This window comes from Penicillium canescens (genome assembly GCF_028828765.1).
Source record: "Penicillium canescens strain IBT 15451 chromosome Unknown utg000002l_segment0_segment0, whole genome shotgun sequence".
NCBI lineage: Eukaryota > Fungi > Ascomycota > Eurotiomycetes > Eurotiales > Aspergillaceae > Penicillium > Penicillium canescens.
This window is the reverse complement of record NW_026703964.1, coordinates 5,087,336-5,102,045: the sequence shown is the minus strand read 5'-3', so window position 1 is coordinate 5,102,045 and position 14,710 is coordinate 5,087,336. Positions and strand designations below refer to the sequence as shown.

Here is a 14,710-nt window from a genome sequence, read left to right as displayed (position 1 = left end):
TCGCCTTTCTCGTCCTCTCCATGGTGGCTTGTCAAAGAACCCGCGTGGACTGTCGTGTAACCTCAGTTCATCTGCCTCAATCTTCCCCTCCCCCTCTCTGCGATAGGCTCGGCATGCACATGCTAAAACGTTTCTTTTTCCAGTAAAAACAGTCAAAATGTCTGCTGAAGCTCCCACCACCGCCCCCGCCACTGACAATGTTGTCAACGGCACCCCCGAGGCCAACGGCTCCCCTGCCCCTGCCGCCGCTGCTCCCGAGCCCGCCGGCGAGGGCGCCAATGCTCAGCCCCACTCGGCTTCGCTCTACGTTGGCGAGCTCGACCCCTCCGTGACCGAGGCCATGCTCTACGAGCTCTTCTCCTCCATCGGTCAGGTCGCCTCCATCCGTGTCTGCCGTGACGCTGTCACCCGTCGCTCCCTCGGCTACGCCTACGTCAACTACAACAACACCCCCGATGGCGAGCGTGCCCTCGAGGACCTGAACTACACTTTGATCAAGGGCAAGCCCTGCCGTATCATGTGGTCTCAGCGTGACCCCGCCCTCCGTAAGACCGGCCAGGGCAACGTCTTCATCAAGAACCTTGACAACGCCATTGACAACAAGGCTCTTCACGACACCTTTGCTGCCTTCGGTAACATTCTGTCCTGCAAGGTCGCCCAGGATGAGTTCGCCAACTCCAAGGGCTACGGTTTCGTCCACTACGAGACCGCCGAGGCCGCCAACAACGCCATCAAGCACGTCAACGGCATGCTGCTGAACGACAAGAAGGTGTTCGTCGGCCACCACATCTCCAAGAAGGACCGCCAGAGCAAGTTCGAGGAAATGAAGGCCAACTTCACCAACATCTACATCAAGAACATTGACCTCGAGATCACCGATGATGAGTTCCGCACCATGTTCGAGAAGTTCGGTGAGATCACCTCCGCCACCCTCAGCCATGACAACGAGGGCAAGAGCCGTGGGTTCGGTTTCGTTAACTACGCCAACCACGAGAGCGCCGCTGCCGCCGTTGAGTCCATGAACGAGAAGGACGTCAAGTCCCAGAAGCTCTACGTTGGCCGTGCCCAGAAGAAGCACGAGCGTGAGGAGGAGCTCCGCAAGCAGTACGAGGCTGCCCGCATGGAGAAGGCCTCCAAGTACCAGGGTGTCAACCTCTACGTCAAGAACCTGACTGATGACATTGACGATGAGAAGCTCCGTGACCTCTTCGCTCCTTACGGTACCATCACCTCCGCCAAGGTTATGCGCGACTCCGCTGAGCGCTCTCCCTCTCCCGAGGGTGAGGAGAAGGAGGCCGACAAGGAGAACAAGGAGGAGAAGACCGAGGAGAAGGCCGAGGAGAAGACCGAAGAGACCTCCGAGGAGAAGACTGAGGAGGGTGAGGACGCTGAGAAGAAGTCCGAGAAGAAGGCCTTCGGCAAGTCCAAGGGCTTCGGTTTCGTTTGCTTCAGCAGCCCCGATGAAGCTTCCAAGGCCGTCACTGAGATGAACCAGCGCATGGTCAACGCCAAGCCCCTCTACGTTGCTCTCGCTCAGCGCAAGGATGTCCGCCGCAGCCAGCTTGAGGCTAGCATCCAGGCCCGCAACACCATCCGCCAGCAGCAGGCCGCCGCCGCCGCTGGTATGCCTCAGCCTTACATGCAGCCCGCCGTCTTCTACGGCCCCGGCCAGCAGGGTTACATGCCCCAGCCCGGCCAGCGTGGCGGTATGCCCTTCGCTCCCCAGCCTGGTATGGTCATGGCTGGTATCCCTGGTGGACGCCCCGGCCAGTTCCCCGGTCCCTTCCCCCAGCAGGGTGGTCGCGGCATGGGCCCCAACCAGCAGATTCCCCCCAACTTCCAGGGTATGCCCATGGGCATGCAGGCCCCTGGTGGCATTCCTAACGGCATGGGTTACCCCATGGGTGGTCCTCAGTTCGGCCGTGGCGCCGGTGGCCGTGGTCAGGTTCCCGGTATGCCCATGAACATGCGCGGTGGCCCCGGCTTCGGCCGTGGTGGTCCCCAGATGGGTCGTGGTCAGGGCCGTGGTCAGCCCGCCCCCGGTGGTGCTCCCGCTGGTGCCGAGACCGGCTCCGCTAGCCAGGCTCTCCTGTCCGCTCCCCCCGCTCAGCAGAAGCAGATGCTCGGCGAGGCTCTCTACCCCAAGATCCAGGCTCAGCAGCCCGAGCTCGCTGGCAAGATCACTGGTATGCTTCTTGAGATGGACAACTCTGAGCTTCTTGGCCTGTAAGTTATACTTTCCCCTACTTTCTTGTGAGATCATTTACTAACAACCTTTCTACAGGCTTGATGATGAGGAGGCTCTCCGCGGCAAGGTCGACGAGGCTCTCAACGTTTACGACGAGTACATGAAGAACAAGGGTACCGAGGGAGAGGCTGGTGACTCCAAGCCCCAGGAGGCTGCTAAGGAGACTCCCGCCGAGGAGAACAAGTCTTAAATGATGTGTTCATCCTCTGTCTTTCGGAAATCTTTGGATGCACGTTTTTGATGACCTTTCCTTTCTCTTTTCCAACATTTGTTCCTACCTTTTACCCTTTCCGTCCCTATCTCTCTTCCTCTGATCCTGATATCCCTCGGTTCGAAAAGTTTGTGTCTTAGGCAGCCACCTTATTGGTGTTTAGTGAATGTGGTATGACATTCGGATTTTTTTTTTTTCATTCTTTCGATGAATTTCCCGTTTTTCTAGTATGCCCGGCTTTAGCTGGCAGTGTCTTATGGCAGTTCGGTAAAAGTGTTTTTTTCCCTGGGCGCTGGATACGGTTTATCTTTATGCTTCACTTTATTCCTTGTCTTCTTTCCTTTCGCAGGGCGCTATGACTTCTTTTCGATATCGAATCCTCTTCCCTTTTTCCATTCCGTTCATACTTGTGCTTTCTGCTTGCTCTTTATTGAGTACTACATAGATCTCCTTATTCGTCGCGGAAGGGCATAGCTGTTCCCAGTGTTGTTCTCGGGTTCGTCAGAGCAGCAACAATCAATGAACGGTCGTGGCCTTGTTTCTTAAGAAGAGTCTCCGTATAACACCGTAAAAATTTGCACCTAAAATTTTACAATTCCAATCCTTGCCAGTCCTCGGTTAATGGCAAACGCCACCACGGGGATTTCTACCAAATGGCCACTACAGTCAGCCTCCCCGGATGTAACCCACGGATTACTCAGCCTCTAGAACATTTCGAAACCTTCAAAGAACATCTCACTCGCACGGAATGATATATGCACAATGGCGTCAGAATTCGTACCTGAGACACCCGAGATCGGTTCCTTGACAGCACACTCAAACGAGGACAGCCAATTCGTCGGCAGCTCCAGCGGCGTCTACTTCATCAATACAGTCAAGCGAGCATTTAACGACCTAAATGAGCGAGACTCATCAGAGACAAACTTTCCCACAGCAGAAGATACCCTAGTCGGTCCCGAGGACTCACCTCGCGAAAAGCGACAGCGCACTGCATCAGTCAGAGACACCTCGACAGCGGAGGTGGAGTCACCAGCAGAATGGACCTACGACCCATCATTAACAGAAGCCCTGGGAAAGCTACCACCCCCAGACATGGCAAAGAGCCTCATGATGATGTACTTCAAAATCTGGCATCCTCTCTTCCCATTTCTGCATGGTCCCACCTTCCTGCAGGCAATGGAGAAGATATACTCCACGAATCAAAGTCCGCCTTCACAGCCCTCATGCATAGATCACCGCAGTACATGCTGGACAACAATTTTCCAATGCGTCTTCAACCTGGGGAGTCTCCTAGCACTAGATTTGAATCTACCATCCGAGTCGAAGATCCAATCACCCGGCAGTATCAACTCGCTTCTCGGGACACTCTCCTCTCGGCATGATATTGCGTCGCTTCAAGCACTCCTGGCTATACAGGTTTACCTCGTTGCCACTATGTCACTGCGACAGGCATCCACTGTTGGTGGCTGTGTATTACGCTCAATGCTTCATGCTGGTCTTCACCGGTGTCCGTTTCGATATAAGCAACTCTCCACGCATGATCGTCAGTTACGAAAGCGCATCTTTTGGTGCGGATATGCTATTGATCGGTATTTGAGTCAGGCTCTGGGTTTACCGCTTGGTATTCAGGATTCTGATATCGATGTTTGTCTACCTGCCGCGAGGGAGATGCATTCCCCTGGGGTGCAGGCAAACCAAGTGAGCAGTGAAAAGACGCTTGGCTCGACATCCGCTGGAAATGGACATCCTGGAGGTGATAAACGTCGAGCTTCACACTCCCAGTTTGGGAATAGAGAAGAAGACCATGGGAAAGAAGCCGTTCTCGCAAGCTATGTCGAATCCGGAACCCTCACAGGAAGAGCACTAGAACTCTTCCACAAGTCGATATTGGTCCGATCTGTGCGGCGGACTTCAGTCTTATTCCTTGTGACGGATGTGCACAAGTGGTGGAACGGCCTTCCACTCGATCTGCAGCGAAAACCATCAACATCTGATCAAACGGCTGGATCTGGAATGGTTGATAGTCCGTTTGATTTTAGTCCCTTTTTTACCGTGTTATATCAGCATCTCATTTTGATCATTCACCGGCCTTCGTTGTCATTGGATCCGTCAACTGCGGAATTTTGTTCTGGATTGCAGACATGCATTGGGGCTGCTCGTTCTATTCTTTCGGCACTGCGGTTGCAAGTACATAGTCGGCAAGCTTTGTTCTGGCCGGGGTTTTTATCGGCTGCGTGGATGTCAGGGCTGGTTTTGGCTTTGGCGTGCCAGTTGAAGCAATATGTCCTAACCAAGGGACTTCAGTATGTGCCTTGTTGATGTTTTCTTTGCTATTGCTTACTGACTATTGATAGGGAAATTCATGAGTTTTCGGGGTTTCTACGTCTAATGTCTGATCAATGGGAGACAGCTAAGCACTGTCACATGTCGCTCGCGGTGCTAGCTGCAAAGATTAAAGAGTCAGAACACCGTGCCGATTCAACAGCCAGCTCCAACGTCTATGCGAGAGGCGTCCCTGCAGAAGACTCCACGCTTATGGATTCTTTGAATGCACGCGAAGAAAGAAGACGAAAACTAGGCGGTGCGTTGCACTCGCAAGAAGACCACAGATCCTCCACAGAGCCGAGCAATTCAGAGCAATGGGATCGAAAAGTTCACCCAGACACAGCCATTGACAGGGGACATTCATTGGACAGAGAGCATGGCTTCACAGCGATCCCGCCAGCCCTTGTTCAACCATCAGACATGAACGACCAGAGCCTTCCCACTGATACCCCTTCTTCGATGCAAATGAATTTCCAGGATACCCATCCTACTAATTTTGAGGGAATATCAAACTTCGATTTGAACATGGTCGACTTGTTCGAAGGAGCCAATCTTGATTCCCTTTTTGATGTGCTTGGGCAGCAATTTCCTAGTTTCTAGGGACTGTCTACGGCTACATTTTTCAAAGCTATTGATTGCAATGGTAATGATCTACGGTTTACTTTTCGAAAAAAAAAAAAAATAAAAGTAATCAATTTATTAAGAGGTCAAAAGGCCATATGCAATGTTGCCTCTATCACTGAAACAGCATCTCTCTAAAACAAATCTCGCGAGACAAAGACAAAAAGGTCAAGCAGATGATCCACGGAACAACAAGTTCCTGTTAATACGAACTTTTCCCGAACGAATTTCCTGCCTATACCAATCGGCCTGCAACTCAGCAGCAGCAAGGATAGACGCCTTGTTGGAGTGATAGTCACCGGGGACCTTGATCGAGATACATAGCGGGTGGGAGTGGTGCATGGGGTGCACAGTGATAGTAGCAACGCCAGTGCGAATACACGTCGCGACGGTGCGCATGAGTGATTCGTCATCGCAGGTTATGTCCTGTCGACTTAGGAAGACGTTTACCCAGTTTGTGATTTCTCGTGGGCAGAATTCGGGTTCTTGGATTAGGGTGCCATCTAGGTAAAACATGCTACCTGCGAATTCGTTAATTACTCCGTTATCCATGGTGTCTGGACCTGAGGATTCGCATCTAATGGAGGTAGTGTCTGGTAGGGATAAGTAGGGGTGAGTCTTCTTGTTGAAGCCCATGGTGTTGTTGGATTTGACTGACCTCTTTTTTGATTTTGAGGTTGAATGTTAGTGTTGATGTTAGTATTGGGGTTGAGACAGTAGATTGGATACTGGAGGTTTGGTTTGATGCTTTCTGGGTATTTTCCGGGTGCGATTTGAGTATTTGTATGTTTTGACTGAGACATGATGCTATTCTCATAGATTGAACACGTTCATTTAGACCTCTGTTGAGAACAAAGGGGTTTCTCCCTGTGACAATTGCATTTCAAGTCCCTCATCTGCTTTCCGGAAGGTCAAAGGCCTTTTCTTTCTGTTCTTCACGAAACTTCTCGTTAGTGAATCTTTCTAGAGCGTAGAATGATCCATGAATGAACTGAAACAGCAATCAATGTCTTGACTCGAAAGGGAATCGTTCCAAGGCCATTCTCTTCTCACCATGGACTTTTATCCTCACGTTAGAAAATAAAGAGCTTTTTGCAGTCATTGGTTAAATCTCTCTGTGATTTTGTCCGTTGCATGGAAGCTATTGGTCCAAGACGAGGCCATTGTGAAGAAAGTAAAAAACGAAACAATGGATTATCTCTCCTTTCAAGCCAACTTCGCAACCTCCAAACACACAGCATCCACGACCCCCTGAGTGTCAGAGGTTCCCCCAAGGTCTGGCGTCAGAATCCCGGCAGCACAAACACGTTCAACGCAGCCCATCAACTTAGCCGCGGCATCCTTCTCACCCAGCCAGATGAGCATCTCTGCCGCAGACCAGAAAGTAGCAACAGGATTCGCAATTCCCTTCCCAGTGATATCAAAAGCGCTCCCATGAACAGGCTCAAACAACGAAGGATTCTTGCGCGTGGGGTCAAGATTACTAGAAGGCGCAACACCAATCGAACCAGCCAACGCAGCCGCCAAATCCGATAGAATATCCATATGCAGATTCGTGCCAACAATAGTATCAATAGACTGCGGCTTCGCAACCATCCGCACAGTCATCGCATCAACAAGCATTTTGTCCCACGTCACATCCGGGAAATCCTTAGCAACAGAAGCAGCAACTTCGTCCCAAAGAACCATCCCGTTGCGCATGGAGTTACTCTTCGTAACAACAGTCAGCAACTTACGCGGCCGGGACTGCGCCATTTCAAATGCGAATCTCATAATACGCTCGATGCCGACCCGCGTGAACATGGCTACTTCTGTTGCTGCTTCCCATGGCTGGCCGACGTGGGACCGTCCGCCTTGACCTGCGTACTCGCCTTCCGAGTTCTCGCGGACAAGCATCCAGTCGATGCCTTCTGTGGCGGTATTGAGGGGACATTTTGTTCCTGGGAAGGTTCGTACGGGGCGTACGTTGGCGTAGAGTTGCAGAGGGCCTCGGATTGCTAGGAGCAATCCCCATAAGGAGATGTGGTCAGGCACGTCTGTTCGTGTTTGGTCAGCAGGGGGATTATAGATTCTGTAAACTCAGTTAATCTTACCGGGAGCACCTACAGCACCGAACAACGATGCATCGTAGCTGCGCAGGGTGTCGAGGGCGTTGCCGGTCACGTAGCTTCCGGTTTGCTTGTAGTGTGCTGTGCCCCATGGAATATGATCGAAGTTGATATCGAATGTGCCTAAGGTCTTTGCCAATTTTTCTACCACTTGGATTGCAGCACTGACTACCTCGGGACCGATTCCATCTCCGGGGATGGAGGCGATACGGTATGAAGGCTTTGTAGCCATGTTGTGTTATAGTATAAATCTGAAAAAAGTAAGATGCAATTAGAGTATGAATAGACTGACTATAAATAACATTCAATCCAGTGTTAGTCTCATACGATTGAACATGACCTCGGCTGATAATTCACCCAGTGTCGAGTATAGAAGTGAATTAGTCCAAATGGCCGCTATGATCTCCCGCGTGTTCTCCGGAGATGTCGGCAGAACTTTCAGGCGACGAGATCTGCCACATCCCGCCACCGTTCGACTACATCTGCATGTCTTGGTCTACTCAATATTCAGGCAAAAAGCAAATATGGCATCGAAGACGAAAGAAAGGAAGCCGGGTCGTATCACAATTGCTTGTAATGCGTGTCGGTCGCGGAAGCAGAAGGTGAGTTGCGTCCTCATAAGAGCGCTCAACTTGGCACTAACAGAACGCCAAATGCAGTGCAGTGGAAAGAAGTAAGTATGAGTGGTTGTATCCAAATACCTCACTGTGTTGATTCTTAAATTGAAAAAGACCTGTATGTGAACAGTGTCTCGAATACAACCGGCCATGCAACTGGCCTGAACAACTCCGAAGGTATTTCCTCGGCAACGACGAGTTACAGACAGAGCTAACGGCAATACAGAGGCCCGGAGAAGGGATACGCAGAAGCACTGGAAAACAGACTCCAGCTCACAGAGAGCATACTACTCAATCTCCTTCCGCACGTCTCAGACAAGCAACTTGCCACAGCACTTCCTCCCAAAGAGGGCCGCCAAGATCATAGCACGCCCTACGTGCCATTTCCAAGACTTGAAAAGAGAGGAATAGAATCTTGGTCACAATTTCCTCTCGATACTTCTCATGGCATCCGACGGTGGCAGCATGCCTATACCGACCCCGAAAGGGCTGGTTTGGATGGGCATCAGGATCTACCAAGTCCCAAGAGAAGACGATTACAGAACGAGGGATCATCCACATGCAATGATACTTCGGCTTCGGCTTCAATCCCGACCTCGGGAATTGGAGGCGCATTCAACGGAACATTCTCTCCGCCGTCACTCAACATCTCCAACTCGATTGAGGAATACCCGACGCGACCAACCAAGGCAAATGAAGGAAACGTCCCGTTGCAGACAATAAGCTCGTGGAACGGGGCTCCTTCATCTGAGTTCCAGCGTCAGTTTCTCTGGTGAAAGCGAAGCCATATTTGGTAGTGTCGGAATTCCCCCGACACCCCGCAGCTCCCCGCAGGAAGACGCGAATGGGATCAATCGCTGGCGATTTCAGATTGTGACATCCCAACAATAGTGGGATGGCCCCACGGTGGGAACACTGAAGACGTGGTTGGTGACGCAAAATCGTTTTTCTCGGACTATTACTGCTTCGTTTTGGAAGTGAAGTATACAAACCAGCTTTGCTGCTAAAGGACATGGCGATAGAAAAGGTATATCTATCCCACCGTTGCCTCAAACGATAACTTCTTACCATTATTCCCAGGTTATTGTCGTGGGCGCAGGACCGTCAGGTCTAATCCTCACCCTCCTCCTCTCCAAAAAAGGAATATCAGTAGAACTACTCGACGCTGGCGCAGAACTAGACAAACAGCCACGCGCAGCCCACTACGCCTCAGCCGCTACCTACGAATTAGAACGAGCCGGCGTGCTAGACGATCTAAAAGAGCGTGGCTTTAGCCCAAAGGGCTTCGCATTCCGTAAGTTCGATACCAGCTTCATCGCCGGAATCAATCATGCATCATTGCCCGAAGACTACCCATACAAGATGCAAGTCCTGCCCCTGGATCGACTGGGTCAACTTCTTTACGAACATGTCCAGCGCGAGCCAAAAGCAGCGGTGAAATGGTCTCACCGGGTCGTGAAAATCGGCCAGGATCAGGGTAAAGCCTGGGTGGATGTTGAGACTACCAGTGGAACACATAGATCGCAAGCAGACTATGTTATCGGCTGTGATGGGGCTAGCAGTACTGTTCGACGAGAATTATTTGGACCTGAGTATCCTGGCGAAACACTGAATGCTCAGATCATTGCTACAAATGTACACCTACCTACCTACCACCCACTATACCCTATACCACCTCCAAACAAAGAACCCAAAACTAACTCAGCCCCATCTATGTCAGGTATACTACGACTTCGACCGCTACAACTACTGGGATTCAAACTTTATAGTCCACCCAACAAAGTACTACATGGCCGCCCGCATAACGAAAGACGGTCTCTACCGAGTGACATACGGCGATATACCGGGTCTCAGTAGAGAACAGTACATCGCGCGCCAGCCAGCTCGCTATGAGGAGATTTTACCGGGGAGTCCTAAACCTGGTGATTATCAAATCACGAATATCTCGCCTTATAGAATGCAGCAGAGGTGTGCGCCTGCTTTTCGGGTTGGGAGGGTTCTGCTTGCTGCTGATGCGGCGCATCTTTGTAATCCTTTGTAAGTCTATCACTTCGTTCTATTATGGGTTACTTATCCATGGGGATTTGGACTGGTTCACTGAAGGCAGAGAGAGGCTAATTGTTTGTCGTGGCTTTGCAGTGGCGGTCTTGGACTTACTGGCGGAATCGCAGATGTGGGAAATCTCTTCGATGCACTTGTTGGTATCCACGAGGGTCTTGCGGATGATTCTATTTTGGATAAATATAGTGAAGTGCGGATGCGTATTTGGAGAGATATTATCGATCCTATGTCACGAGAGAATTTCCGAAGACTTTGGGATCAGGATCCTGAGAAGGCTCTTGAGAATGATCAATTCTTTCAGATTTGCAAGAAATCCGAGACGAACGAGGCTCTTGCGAGGGAGTTGGCTTTGGTGAGTTTCTGTCTCTTTTGGGTTACTTTGGCATGAGTGCAAATAACTAATCTGGATATAGGGATTGGATGTGCTCAGGTTCGATATGACGCAGTTCTATAACAAAACGAACAACACGGATGATTCTCGTGGGAAGTTGTGAGTTGTCTGTTTGAAGTAACTAGCACTTCATCGGTCTTCTGCAATAGACCGTATTATATTCTATTCAAAAATTCCAAGTAAATATCTCATCAAATGAGAACAAGTCCTCTTGAAATTCCTGGAAATTAGCAAAATCAGCAGCTAGTGCGGACGACTGTAGCAGATCTGGCAGCTGAGGGATATGAGGAGAAGCTGTAAATTGCGAGGCAAGGTTGTTGCTGGATGAAACCGTAGAGTCCTGCGGTTGTTGGTACTATAACAGCGTTAGTCAAACCAAAATCCCAGGCGTGGTGCATTTTACGTACACCAAAAGTAGAATGCTGATCTGTAACAGCAGGTAAAAGATACTGCCGGCAAGCAGAAAGAGCTTTCTTTGCACCCTGTGCCATCCAGCGATCTTTCATTTCGGGTGTGCCACGGCCGCGCACAGATTGCAGGACTACTGCAAGGAGAACAATATCTTTGACGTTACTTCCTACTTCGCCGATGCGGCGAGATAGGCTCTCGAGGGTGTTTTCCACCAGTCTTGTTAGGCTGGCTTTGCTGTGTAATTGGTTTTGTTTGATGTTGAGATTAGGAAAACCGTTCGAGGAATGTTGGTCCGTAGTTGGCGTGTGCTGTGTATATTGCCCCACGTACTTGCATACACTGAGAGCAGCCCATAACACATCGTTCTTGCAGAATGTGTGGAAAATATCCCAATATCCGTGGGAGTTTTGGGTGTCTAGCTCGGCTAGGTTGGGGTCGAAGTAGTCTTGGTAGGACAAGATTATCAATGATGAGTCTAGGCATGCTCGCTGTATTTCTTGGGGGGCACGGCTTTTGTCTGTGTTGACTGGTCTGTATAAACAAAGAAGGGGTCGACGGATGTATAAGTCTAGAAGAACTTGGTTCATGAGGAGGGGCGGCATGATATCGTTATTCGAAGTTTGGTCGATCTTCAAAGGGTATGGAATGTCTCGCAAGCATTCTTCTAGTATTCTGCCTAGCTTGAGTCGTTCATCTAGATTGGTTTCGGATCTTGTTTGCTGTATAAAGTTCATAGCGTTGATACGGTGCGACAAGGTCCTGGCGAGAGTGACCAGAGGAAGAGTGTCAGTTGATTCATTCAACGGTCTAGGAGCAGGGAGCTCCGTGGTGGACTCGTCAAAGTCAGCGTCATTTAGATTTGCTGGGCTGAGTGTATGAAAATCGACCTTGGGCGTCATGATTGGCATCCCAGAGGTGATTGAAGCTTGGAGGTCCATCTCGGCAATGGTGATCCACAATCGCCGCCTATTCTCAGCTTGAAAGACCGAAATTTTGGGAGATCCAGAGGGATCGATATGTAGTCCCACTACCATTGCAGAGCGGACAAGTGAGCCGGCAGCTTTCCATGATTCTTCGGCGGATGTTGAACGAAGTTGGCGGGCTAGGAGCATGAGTGTTTCAATTTGGAGGGTTGTAAGCTCTGTGCGGTGTTTCCTTGGGAGTTTCTGTAGCCATGCTTGTAAGAGACAGACTGCGTTCAATCTCAAGTATTCCCAAGAAGTGCTATTTTCCATTTTGATGCTTTCCTCCCCCAGAATGATCGAGATAGTCAATACTGCAGTCAGTTGAGGGATAAAAGGCGAAGATAGGTAGGACTCATCCTCAGGACTTGTCCAGAAATGAGCATATTGACGAAGAAAGCAAGGAATGTGTAGAATCCGCAGTGTCTTCTCAAAGTTGGTGGTATAGATAGCCACAAGCCTGTCACATATTGACTTCGATGGAAGGGACTGGAGAAGCTGGAGCAACTCGGGAAAACTCTCCAACTCCGATATGGATTGCGGAGAGCTCAAAGGTGCTTGCGTCTTGCTCTGTAGGAACTGTACTTCTTTGGCGAGTTTCACAATGGAAGAGTCTTTGGAGCATTGATTGACAAAACCTTTGGCTTCCTCGAACTTAAAAGGTGTCAGCTGATGATAAGCAAGAGACAGAGTCCATCTCACCTGATTCAACAGAGTGATTCTATCATTTTGACCATGATAGCGAGATCTTGATCCCTTGACTACCAAAGTCCCCAGTGATGACTGCAAACCTGAGGGCTGTATAGGTGTATTGCTTGGCCTGTGGAGTCAGTAAAGCGGGTCTGGGCGATCAGAGATTGGCATACCAGGAATTCGGACTCGATACAGCCGGTTCATTGACAGACCGACTCGCAAGCAAACCCTCGACTCGAGTCAAGCGTTGTTGAAGATCCTCGATGATGCCGATGCCGACTCCTTTCGACTCATTACCAAGCGCATCGACACTGAGCTGCACGCGCTTTGGCTTCGAAGGCAATTCTGTCGGGTGTTGATTGTACGTACAGTCTGCACGATGTCCTGCTTTGATACAGTTCTCGCATGGATCGACGCGGTCGCATTTGAGCTTTTTCTCCCTGCACCGCAGGCAAGAAACCACGGGGCGTGCACGCTTGCGAGATTGAGAGGTGTCCATCGCTCACTGAAAGATCACAACATGGCTAGAGACACAAACCCAGACTCGCAATTAGCCATCATCTCCCCCTAAGCTATATTTGGCCCCCCAATACGGGAGGCGAGGGCGACCAAAATGCCAGCCTTGCTCAAGTTACAATAGCCTCGACGCTAACTCCTATTTATATCTGACACTAAAGCAAGCCCCCATCACATTTATCTACTCAATTGGTGATTACAGGAGCAGTGTTATCCCACTTCGTATCCAACGCGGCCTCCACCAAAAACCGAGCAACACTGATGCGACTAGCAGAGCTCATCAAACCAACCCCCTTGCCATCATTAGGCCACTCTTTGACTTTAGTCACATCACTCTCAACAAGTCTCGGTGGCCGGACAAACACAAATGTAATGCCACTATCCCGCACCTCCTTCGCTGCAGCATTATGGTCGTCATATGAGTAGATCATGTTAGACTTGCTCATGAGTAAACGCAAGACACATGGCATATTAGCCCAAGAGTCACCAGTGCCAAAGGACTGTAAAACAATAATCTTGTGGACTCCAAACTCCTTCATAACTTTCGCCACATTCGCATTGCTGTCTGCCATCATGCGGGGAGGGGAGATGGGCTTTGAGAATGGGCTGTCGCTTTCTCGGAGAGCATTCAGAGTGACGATTACCACGTCTGGTACATTGCTAATGAAGGCTTTTCTAACATCTGATACATCGAGGGGTGTGCCTATATGCTAGTTAGTTGAGACGGTCAAATCTAGTAGATATTATGAGACGCGTACCTTGAACAATGTTCAGGCCGGATCGCTCTTCCAAAGAGACAGGGTTTCGAATCAGTGCTGTGACTTGATGGTCTCTCTCTAGTAGCTCATTAATTACAAGCTTGCCTGTGCGGCCACTGCCTCCGATGGCAAGGAATCGCATCTTGAACGTAGTTCGGAGTCAGGGTTGAGAAGGATTGTTCGTGTTTGAGAGGTAAGCTGATCAAATTTGAATGAGATATTATAGTGGCTCCTAAGAGATACTCGTATCTTAAATATATTAGCTCCCAGCAAGTTTTCCGCCCGTTCAGTACCCAATTTCATGTCTATAGATGGTGCCTACTCCGGATCCGATGCTCGGATCCGGGTCGGAGAAGACGATCTCCATTATTATCTCCAGAATATTTGAAAATGAACAGCCTAGAAGGAAACTAGATAGCAGTAGAGATGGAATGAAGGCAGATGTTCGACGTCAATGCTCGGACAGAGTAATAAGTCTCAAACTTCGGCATTGAGAGGAAAGATATTTCACCACACTTAGGTTTAGTTTAAAGCATTTACTTGTATGTATATTTTGAGCAAGGTGACTCTTGTAGAGTATTACTAGGTATTAATTATCGCTTCAATTTTGGCAGGGGCAAGAGAGGGCGTAAGGAAGAGCGTAAAAAAGAGCCGAAGGTCATGATATAGTCGGGAAAAAGCATACTGGCATTTGGAAATCTTTAAATTTTGTCACCCAAAAAACAAGTTCAGATCGCTAACATATATCGATCTTTGTAAAAGTACTTAGTCGTGAAGACTGCAGGTCA

General features: G+C 49.7%; 8 protein-coding genes across 8 annotated transcripts; 4 read left to right on the top strand and 4 right to left on the bottom strand.

Moving 5' to 3' along the window:
• Window positions 1-157: 157 nt before the first annotated feature.
• Window positions 158-2,438, top strand: pab1 (polyadenylate-binding protein; the record flags this gene model as incomplete). Its single annotated transcript, XM_058511914.1, has 2 exons — window positions 158-2,226; window positions 2,285-2,438. 2 exons carry the CDS (start codon window positions 158-160, stop codon window positions 2,436-2,438), a joined length of 2,223 nt encoding a protein of 740 aa, XP_058377450.1.
• A 695-nt stretch (window positions 2,439-3,133) lies between these two features.
• Window positions 3,134-5,439, top strand: N7446_003164 (transcription factor domain-containing protein). Its single transcript, XM_058511913.1, has 2 exons — window positions 3,134-4,762; window positions 4,814-5,439. Exons 1-2 carry the CDS (start codon window positions 3,222-3,224, stop codon window positions 5,382-5,384), a joined length of 2,112 nt encoding a protein of 703 aa, XP_058377449.1. The 5' UTR covers window positions 3,134-3,221; the 3' UTR covers window positions 5,385-5,439.
• Window positions 5,440-5,573: 134 nt separating this feature from the next.
• On the bottom strand, window positions 5,574-6,041 carry N7446_003163 (uncharacterized protein; the record flags this gene model as incomplete). The annotated part of the gene is made up of 1 exon (XM_058511912.1): window positions 5,574-6,041. The coding sequence occupies one exon, from the start codon at window positions 6,039-6,041 to the stop codon at window positions 5,574-5,576; it is 468 nt and encodes a 155-aa protein (XP_058377448.1).
• A 570-nt stretch (window positions 6,042-6,611) lies between these two features.
• On the bottom strand, window positions 6,612-7,745 carry N7446_003162 (uncharacterized protein; the record flags this gene model as incomplete). The annotated part of the gene is made up of 2 exons (XM_058511911.1): window positions 6,612-7,441; window positions 7,499-7,745. The coding sequence occupies 2 exons, from the start codon at window positions 7,743-7,745 to the stop codon at window positions 6,612-6,614; spliced, it is 1,077 nt and encodes a 358-aa protein (XP_058377447.1).
• Window positions 7,746-8,037: 292 nt separating this feature from the next.
• N7446_003161 (Zn(II)2Cys6 transcription factor domain-containing protein) lies at window positions 8,038-8,906 on the top strand (the record flags this gene model as incomplete). Its single annotated transcript, XM_058511910.1, has 4 exons — window positions 8,038-8,115; window positions 8,173-8,186; window positions 8,245-8,307; window positions 8,357-8,906. The coding sequence occupies 4 exons, from the start codon at window positions 8,038-8,040 to the stop codon at window positions 8,904-8,906; spliced, it is 705 nt and encodes a 234-aa protein (XP_058377446.1).
• A 236-nt stretch (window positions 8,907-9,142) lies between these two features.
• Window positions 9,143-10,685, top strand: N7446_003160 (FAD-dependent oxidoreductase; the record flags this gene model as incomplete). Its single annotated transcript, XM_058511909.1, has 5 exons — window positions 9,143-9,157; window positions 9,211-9,765; window positions 9,851-10,167; window positions 10,270-10,543; window positions 10,605-10,685. The coding sequence occupies 5 exons, from the start codon at window positions 9,143-9,145 to the stop codon at window positions 10,683-10,685; spliced, it is 1,242 nt and encodes a 413-aa protein (XP_058377445.1).
• A 63-nt stretch (window positions 10,686-10,748) lies between these two features.
• Window positions 10,749-13,147, bottom strand: N7446_003159 (uncharacterized protein; the record flags this gene model as incomplete). The annotated part of the gene is made up of 4 exons (XM_058511908.1): window positions 10,749-10,937; window positions 10,990-12,609; window positions 12,658-12,775; window positions 12,822-13,147. The coding sequence occupies 4 exons, from the start codon at window positions 13,145-13,147 to the stop codon at window positions 10,749-10,751; spliced, it is 2,253 nt and encodes a 750-aa protein (XP_058377444.1).
• A 202-nt stretch (window positions 13,148-13,349) lies between these two features.
• On the bottom strand, window positions 13,350-14,064 carry N7446_003158 (TrkA-N domain dehydrogenase; the record flags this gene model as incomplete). The annotated part of the gene is made up of 2 exons (XM_058511907.1): window positions 13,350-13,867; window positions 13,923-14,064. 2 exons carry the CDS (start codon window positions 14,062-14,064, stop codon window positions 13,350-13,352), a joined length of 660 nt encoding a protein of 219 aa, XP_058377443.1.
• Window positions 14,065-14,710: the final 646 nt, after the last annotated feature.